Source organism: Stylophora pistillata, chromosome 2 (genome assembly GCF_964205215.1).
Source record: "Stylophora pistillata chromosome 2, jaStyPist1.2, whole genome shotgun sequence".
NCBI lineage: Eukaryota > Metazoa > Cnidaria > Anthozoa > Scleractinia > Pocilloporidae > Stylophora > Stylophora pistillata.
In genome coordinates this window covers 34764214-34773275 of record NC_142520.1, presented here as the reverse complement: position 1 = coordinate 34773275, position 9062 = coordinate 34764214, and the positions used below count along the sequence as shown (strand labels likewise).

The following is a 9062-nucleotide window of genomic DNA, read 5'->3' as shown; positions in this document are numbered from 1 at the left end:
TACACGATCCAACTTGGTTACATTCTTCATCGCTTATAGTTTTAAAGAAAAAGATCAAGAATTTTCTCTTCAAAGAGATTTTTAATTAAGATGACTTAAGAGGATCACAATGGGTCGATTAGGTGCGTTCAACTTTTATAATGATATTGTAACTTTAATTAGTAGGAGTTTTGATCTTAGATCATTTTAACCTCAATAGTACATTCAGTTTTATTTTTGTTTTATTGGAACTTTTAATTTTTTTTTTAATTCGTATGATGATATTGTAATTTTGAGTAGAAGTGGTTTTAACTTTATTTACAAACATTTTAATTGTATCTGTTCATAATATGAAATAAGGATAAATATCCCATTTTTGAAACATTTTTGCTGCTTGCTCTCACCCAAATCAGTGTCAACATCCTGAGTAATAACAAACTGGTACAAATCAATTTCCAACAATTATTGTCATTTACTACGATGCAAATTACCTCAATGAAGACTTACAAACAACGTCAGTCCTACTCTTATAATTACCAAGAACAGTAAACGGTATAGCTCGACATTTATCACTAGAAATAAGGCAACAGTCTCTCTTTAGCACTACTAACTCGATACAATCAGCCAATACGGAACCGTTGTAGCCAATTTTAGTTCGAATTACAGGCATTCTTCGATCCTACAGGGTAAATACTTCATATCGTGTGAATGAACACGGCAACAAAGCGAGGGTAGTTGCGACGAATTTTGCAAGTTGAGTTCCTGATTAAACAAGGAAACTAGAAATTTTAAATTAATAGTCACAAGAAATCAATTAAGGCTCCTGATTCTTAAATTGAACTATTAAAAAAAACAGAATGGATATTTAATTAACACTGTGCATTGTTGACACGTCTCATTTTACGTGCTTTATTTACAAAAAAAAAAAGCATTAACATTTTGCTCAGATTTTGTGCGATAAAACGTTTACATTTTACAAACATTTCACGTACCTTACCTTAAGATTTCATGTAACTATTTTGGTATACATTTTACAGACATTTGATGCCCTTTTGCTCACTTTTTACAGAGATAACAGGGAGATTTTATGTTTACGGGTTTACTGAGATTTTTTCTCCTGTAATTTTACAGAGAAAGTAAAGAGATTTTACAAACATTTGTTATTTTTAGCGTAAAATCTCTGTAAATTTTGAAACAAATTTACAGATATTTTAGTAAGATTATGCACTCATTTCATGCAATCATAGTGAAGAAAATGTGTTAAAATTTACAGACTTTTGCGGAGTTACAAAATCTCTGTGAATGCGCGCATTTACAGAGTTCGTAATTTACAAAGGAAGTCTAGACAATTTACAGAGAGTTCACCAACTTTTGTGAAGTCTGTAAACAGTTCAAGTTTTCCAGTGATTTTAAGAGGACATACGTGCAAAAATCAGAAAAAAATGAAAATTTTGTGGCAAGGCTCAAAAGTTCGAATTGTCTCTAATGTTGCACAAACGTAGCTCCTAGTAAAACAAACGCTGAGTATTTTTAATTTCCCTCAAACATGTTTTTACTCTTAATATAAATCAACTTTCCTCTTTTACCCTCTGGAATCAATGGATTGTGTCATAACAGGTCGAAAGCTGAGCGCTTTCGCTCCCTTCGTGTTTCAAAGATATTTCGTCGGAGGAAATCTAATCAAAGCATGCTCTTTGAAAAAGTCGTCCTCCTCTGTAAACTGCAAGTTTTATAGAAATTCAGTAACCAAAAAGCCAAGGAGCATTGTGCCTTCGAGATAACTTCGGATCGAATAGGAGAAAACATTAATATACATACTTTTGTTACTTAACATTGTCTTTTGTCATTCAAAATTTGTTTTTGCTGGGATATTCTGTGATCGTTTTGTCTCGTAAAAATATCCACCAGAAGGAGTAATCAGTATAACGTTAAGTACTTTGTTGGTCTCTTGCAAACGTATCTTAAGTTTCTGCAAATACTACATTTAATTGGCCCAAAATTCCGGAACTAGAAAGTTAGAAGAAAAAATCGTGTGACCTTTGAAGTATTTCACACTGACCAACTTCTTCTTCATTACTTTCTTTATCATCAAAACTTCTGGAAAACGTTTATAAACGGCGACACTTCTTTAGGAACTGGTCATTTTATGTCAACTGTGGGGTAGAGGGTGGGGGGATTATAGGATTTTGATTGGGTCCCAATCAAAATTTACGTGGTTCTCAATGAGGCTTTCTTTTATTTTTTATGCCCCCTCCACCCCACCCCACCCCTTATTTTCAGTTAATAGGAATTTAATTTTCTACCATCCCCCCATTATACTCTATTGGCTTTCTAATCCGTTCCCCCTAAAAACCATGTGGTCCTCCCCAAAATCCACCACCTCCCAAACGATAAATAATGACAGGTCCCTTAGTAAATACCCCTTTTTTTGAATGTAAGGGCAACATCGTTTCCAGGGCCTTTTTCTCCAACCCCAGAGAAGGAAATAGGCCCTGGCAACGAGGTTGGATATAAGGGATACTGACCAAGCCTACTATCTGAGACAACCAAAGCAAATACAAACAGTGGTTGAAATTTTAAACAAGACAACCCCTTAGATAATTGATGATTCTCAAAACCAGCAGCGGTTCAGTCTGTGCTGCAGTAGCGGAGGGAACATGCGGGTGTGCCAGTTATATGGTAAACATAGTGACCGCTACAGTTTATCACTTTGACGGTTCTTGACCAATTGCAGCAGCCTAACCTCCAGTGGAAGCAAACTGTCCTGGTGACCTGACCATCAGCCTCCATGGGATGTGTACCATTCAGCCAACCGGATGCGTGAGTGCTACATTGGTTTCTAGGTGGACATGAAGTAGGCATTTTTGTACCTGCTGCCCCTTCAAAACGATACCAGCCATTAAGCCCTTTGTCACAAATCGTGATTTCATTACCGGATGTTATTCTTCTGTCTCCCTCCGTCAAACTTTGATAGTTTTGGCATTCTAAAAGGAACAGAAAAGATAGCAATGAGTTAAATTTAAACTAAATGAAATAAAAAACAAGAGGAATAACAAGAAGATTCGAGATGAAATACAGGTGGATATGTTCTCAATATTCGATCGACAAACTGTTATCTAACGTATTCTTCTACATTATTTCATGAGGTAATATTCTTAGCGATGTTTATTCCTGGAAAATAAACAACATAACACGTGCATTATCCAGCAATCGTGACTGTAAAAGCTTGGCCAGTACTTTATTTATTTCAAGGCGAATCATTCATACCAAACTCTTTCACCGCAAAGACACCAACTTTTAATAATAATTTGAATATATCAACAAAGTTGAAATGGTAAATTGGCTACCGTTACGATTATAAAAGCTGACGTTTCGACCGTTAGCCCTTCGTCGGAGCGAATAGAGGAATTATGGGTGGTGTGTGCTTTTAAAGGCAGAAAATGGAGCTACGTGATTGGTGGGAACATGGCAACGAGAAAAAACTTTGACGAGAAAAAACTTCTCATACGTTTTCTTTCCCTTGATTTTCTCTTCATTGCTACAAACTCTTTTTTCTTTAATATTAAAGTAGGAGATATCTTTATCGTAGCCTATATTATAACTCAGGCTTCGCTTTATTTCGACTCGTTTGTATTAAAAATCCCCCGGCATAGACAGAAAAAATTGTATTTAACGCTAGCTAGCTGCTAGTTAGTACTTTTCTGCCGGAGACAGAAACAAGAAGAGGACTCAGTTTTTCTGTCTACCTGATGGAAGATTACTGCAAGATCTTCCGTTTCCTACGTAAGGAAGGTTACAGGAACAACTAAAGGATCCTACGGTGTTTGTACATGAAGCTGAAACGTGGCAGCCGTGTACACCGCTGGCGCATTCATCGATATCTGTTGATATAAATTGGGTTGATACACATAAAACATAGCAGAGGAACATAAGCGATATGTTGAAATGGTAAAATGGTCTTGCTTGACGAAAGACCACACGACCCAGTTTGATTTGCAATTGAGCATATCGGGTGACGCTACCTCCTATGAAAGACGTAAGTTAGTTATTTTTCTGTCTTGCTACCTTTGCAAGTTTGTCCATCTCCAGAAAAACCAGTTTTGCAAGAACAACGATAAGATCCTGGTGTGTTTTGACAGTCGGCATTCTCGTCACAAACACGAATGGTAGCTTTACATTCGTCAGCATCTATCGATAAACAGTACGAGACTTATGTCGGAAAATCCATTGATTCTAAAAGACAGTCACAGGCAACTTATTATGCTGGCTCTCATAGTTCTACCGAGAGGAAATGGCAAACGAACGGGCAGGACTTAATAGAAATCTATTTTAATCACTCTCTTTTTCTTTAACTTCCAAGCAGTTATTTTGCAACCGAATATCAATGGCTTTTAAGTCCTAATTTAGCTTTTCTTATTTTACTGCCCTGCTCTGCGTTGTTGTTGTTGTTGTTGTTGTTGTTTTCTTGATGTGATCCCTAAGGGAACAGTCACTAGTTATCGACTGGGGAGAAGGGAGGGGGAGAGAGGGTTCGAAGAATTTATTTGGGTTTTGTCACCATCAAAGTTCAGTGGTAGTCCAATATATATCTCTCACTAGCCATCAATTTTCTTTTGCCCCCTCCCCCCTCTTTACAGTCTGTTAGAGACGACTGATCCTCTCTTCCAAAAAAATCCTCTGACTTACATCCCCGCCATCTCCCTCCCCCCCTTAAGCGGTATTTTGTCCCACTCCCCCTTAAGCGGTATTTTCTCCCACTCCCCCTTAAGCGGTATTTTGTCCCACTCCCCCTTAAGCGGTAGGTAATAACTGTTCGCTTAATATTATTATCTGTAACTATGTGTATAACAAATATAAATAACAAATATCTGTGCAAATCGAAAATGTAAATAATATCTACAATTATTTATGATGGATTTGTTAAGAATTTCATTGAACAGTAACAAACTCTATATTACATTGTCACTTGCTTTAGATGTACCCTACTAGGATGATAAACGGCCAATTTTATTTTATTAGAGACCGAAAAAACAAGAAAATAAAGAGTATTGATACCTTCTGTTTCCATATCACAAGGAATAAGAACTGTTTCTCCCTTTATAACGGAATCAAACCAGTATTCTCCACTGGTCGCTTTTCCATCTTCACTGGCTTTTATCTCCTTGCATGTTTCCGCTGGAAATTCAGGAATAGTACCTGGAATAACTGACGAAGAAAAACAGTTTTTGAAATGAAACTATCGATATTGCTGTTGATCTTATTTTCAAGCATGACCCTAAATTTTCGATAAAAAAATCCGACCTTAAGAAACTGTTTTCATTCGCTACAGCTGAGACTAATTTTCTTTTTAATAGAAAATTTTATGATCAAGTTGATGGGGTAGCGATGGGTTCTCCGTTAGCACCCATCCTAGCTAATCTTTTTCTTGGTTTCCACGAGGAAACATGGCTCAATAATTTTAACCATTCGACTCGCCTTCTACTTTATAGGCGTTATGTTGACGACACCTTTTGTGTCTTCCACAATGAACAGGATGCGATGTCATTTTTTCATTACATTAATTCACGGCACCCCAACATAAAATTCACTTTCCAAAAAGAGCATGATAGTAAACTCTCCTTTCTTGATATATTTATCGACAACTCTTCGAATAATTGTGTTTTTCAGTTCTTCTTAAGAAGCCTACTGACTGGTCTCCTAACAAATTTCTTCAGCTTTATTCCATCATGCTACAAAATTGGCCTTATCCGAACTCTTATTGACCGTATCTACAAAATCAACAACACCTCTTCTGGCCTTCAAAACGATCTTAAGAAGCTTTCCGACACTTTAAAACGTAATTCTTTTCCTTCGCATATTATTGAAAGAACTTACAAGCAGTATCTTGACGGGTCCTCCTCTCAAAATAGCCGGAACATTGATGACAATAATACACGTTACTTTAAACTCCCTTTTGTCGGCTATTATTCTAAAATAGCGAACCTTAAACTCCGACAACTCACTAAGTGCTTTTGTAAATCGGACCTAAATATCAAACTAGTTTTCACTTCTTTCAAAATTAAAAACATTTTCAGTGTTAAAGATCGTACTCCTAATGCTCTAAAATCCATGGTAGTTTATCAATTTTCTTGTGCGGGATGTAATTTCCGTTATATTGCCGAAACTAGTCGCCACTTTTCTACTAGGATAAAGGAGCACACGGAAAGCGTTAAAAAGTCGCATATTTTTAAGCATTTTAACACATCTCCTTCTTGTAAGAACAAATACTCCCTTTCTTGCTTTAGTATTCTGGATTCTGCTAACAACCCAATCAATTTAAAACTCAAAGAAGCTTTTATATAAATAAGATCAAACCTGAACTTACCAAACAATTACAGCATTATAACACTTTTCTAGCATTTTAGTTCACACCTTTAATTTCATGTTTGTTGTCAAGCTGTAATTAGTACCCGCTTTTGTATTACATCATACTGTAAATATTTTATTCACCTACTTGTCTGTTATATAATTACTCACGTTCAGTTACTCATTGATTGAAAATGGCATAAGCATGCCGAAACATGTCTCTTAAAAAAAGTTGTATATTTCTTACAATATTTATCCTACATGCTACTACTACGACCTTATGGAAAAAAACAGTTTCATCAGGATACAATTATCATTGCGCAGTCATTCCCTAACAATAAAGTAACTGTGCTTCCCGATTGAGAAAGAAAAATATTGCGATCAGTAGTAAAAGCAACTCAAGAAAGGATACTGGATTCTCCATATACTAATAGCAAAGGAACAAGAATAGCTTTCTATCTTCGATATCGGTTTAGACACATAAAAGGTTCTTTGGCTTTGAGTAATTTCATAATTTTTTTTATTTATGGTACTTTACCCATTACCACTGAAAAGCTATCATGGTTCAGGAGTGTTAAACTTCAGTGCTTAGGCCTTTCGTTCAATAAAACTCACCTCTTTTCTTAATACTCTTGACATAATATCTTTCAGAATTTGGCACAAAGTTCTCTGGTCTGGCCTCCTTTGTCCGATTGTTCAGTTCACACAGTTCCTTTGAAATGACGTAGTTGAAGCTGTGACATCGGAAATCATTGTGGCATGCCTGATTACATTTAACGGCAATCGATGCTTTCATAGTTGTGAACGTGTGTCTTTGAAGCATCATACCGAAGATGGCTTGTTGACCCACCTCGCATTGTTGCGCGAAAACTCTCCACAAGTATAACAGTGTAACTAAAGTGCAGTACCGCATCGTCATTACTACTGGCTCGTCCTTTTCTGCAAGAGAAATTTGGAATAGTAATCAAAGACACACACACACACACACGCACACACACGTTATATGTAACAGATGAACTGTAGGGGGACTGGACACGAACTGGTCGAGCGGAGTCTCAGCGATAGAACCTTGCATGTTCGGTTGAACTTTTAAACAGTGTGATGTGCGATAACTGGCGACGGTTATGCTACCCTTTTAAGCGGGATTAACGCACAACTTAAGGTGGCTTACCGCTGTTACATATATGTTATTCACTTGTTCAACCTTTATGATCGACCGCGACTCACGCTAACCTCTACGCGGTAAATACTGAAGAAAAATGAAGATCAAACTCCTTCATCCCTCTATGGGGGAAATATTGATACATTGTTGAGATTCTCATTTTAGTATTTTCTGGAAAGTTCTTATTTTTAAAATGTAAACAACGACGATAAATGTGTAAATAAACGGGATTCGTTATTTTTTGCTTCTGAACGGCCTATTTTCGCACTTTTTTTGAATAAAGATATATTTCTAGTTTTTTTCCTGGCATTTTATTAAATTTTTTGGTCAAGAGAATAGGTAATAGAGTTTGTATTCTCATGAGTTTATATTTTCTTGCTTTGAATTGGTAGCACGCAATTGATTGGTAATCCCGACAAATCTACATATTGACATCTTAAATGTTTATTTCTGGGAAAAACCATAGGAGTAAAGCTATCAATAAATTTCCAGTGTAAATCGAACAAAAAAACCAAATCAGACGGGATTGTATATTGTAAATGCGATGGAAGCTGAAGATGTCATAAACGAAACTTGCCGCGAAATATTTTCTTCAATTGACGTAACTTATAGGATGTGTTCGGTTAGGCTGTTCTCCACAGCCCATCGTATAACATTCCAAAAAGGTTCATTCATCAAAAATAAGCACCTTTCATGCGCTTTTCTTCGCACCATAAGTATTGCAGGTTTCACCGGTAAGTAATTTTGACTTGTAGAGCCTCAAAACCACTTTAAGGTTACTTCCCACCTTTGTGGGTGTCCTTCGGGAAAAAAATTCGTACGCGCGCTAAATTCATGAAAATAATACGTAGGGCGAAGGAAGTTTGCAAACATACCAACTTTTAAAACATTTTCGAAACTTTTTGAGACTCTACAACAAAAAGGATCGAGGCTGATAGTTTCGAAAGAAACTGTTTGGGGCTGCGTCGGTGGGGGTAACGAAATAATTTGGATATATCAACAAAGTTGAAATGGTAAATTGGCCACCGTAACGATTACAAAAGCTGACGTTTCGAGCGTTAGCCCTTCGTCGGAGCCAATAGAGGAATTGTGGGTTGTGTGTGCAGAAAATGCAGAAAATGGAAAATGCAGTAAAGGCAGAAAATGGAGCTACGTTATTAGGAAAAAAGGATCGAGGCTGCGGAGGAAACGCGGGTAACTTTGTAATGACAAAAGGATTAAAAAAAAGTCTACAATTTTATTTCCCTTATGGCTTTGAGTGTCAGGACCTTAAATTTTGGAAACTTGGAAGGTTCCCTTAAATACAAATGTCGTTGAGAAGGATTCAATGTTTGAACAGTGCGAGAACATGATTCACCAATCAAATCTGCAGCGAGATGTAAGCCTTAAGCTATAATGCCTTCAAATCAAATTTTCAAAATATCTAACTTGGAACTTTATAAATCTTGTACAAACCTTGGTTTCTATCCAAGCGATGTGATAACGCTCTTGTCAGTGGAAACTGTCGATTACTTTTAGTGAATTACTTTACATAGAGGTAACTGTTTGTAATACATTTTACTAGTTTAATTTTTGC

General features: G+C 36.5%; 1 protein-coding gene across 1 annotated transcript; it reads right to left on the bottom strand.

The window, feature by feature from the left end:
- Positions 1-872: 872 nt before the first annotated feature.
- Positions 873-9050, bottom strand: LOC111345403 (uromodulin-like). Its single transcript, XM_088747188.1, has 6 exons — positions 8942-9050; positions 6940-7263; positions 5035-5184; positions 4045-4167; positions 3726-3860; positions 873-2963 (listed from the first exon to the last, which is right to left on the bottom strand). Exons 2-6 carry the CDS (start codon positions 7241-7243, stop codon positions 2608-2610), a joined length of 1068 nt encoding a protein of 355 aa, XP_088603314.1. The 5' UTR covers positions 7244-7263; positions 8942-9050; the 3' UTR covers positions 873-2607.
- Between the last annotated feature and the right edge of the window lie 12 nt (positions 9051-9062).

What these genes read in the sequence shown, in the direction of transcription:
- LOC111345403 (XM_088747188.1), bottom strand. Translation starts at nt 7,243, where the DNA reads ATGACGATGCGGTACTGCACTTTAGTTACACTGTTATACTTGTGGAGA. An exon ending in AGATGGACAAACTTGCAAAG is followed by an intron (nt 3,861 to 4,044) that starts GTAGCAAGACAG and finishes TTATATCAACAG; the next exon opens with ATATCGATGAATGCGCCAGC. An exon ending in TTGCAGTAATCTTCCATCAG is followed by an intron (nt 2,964 to 3,725) that starts GTAGACAGAAAA and finishes TGTTCCTTTTAG; the next exon opens with AATGCCAAAACTATCAAAGT.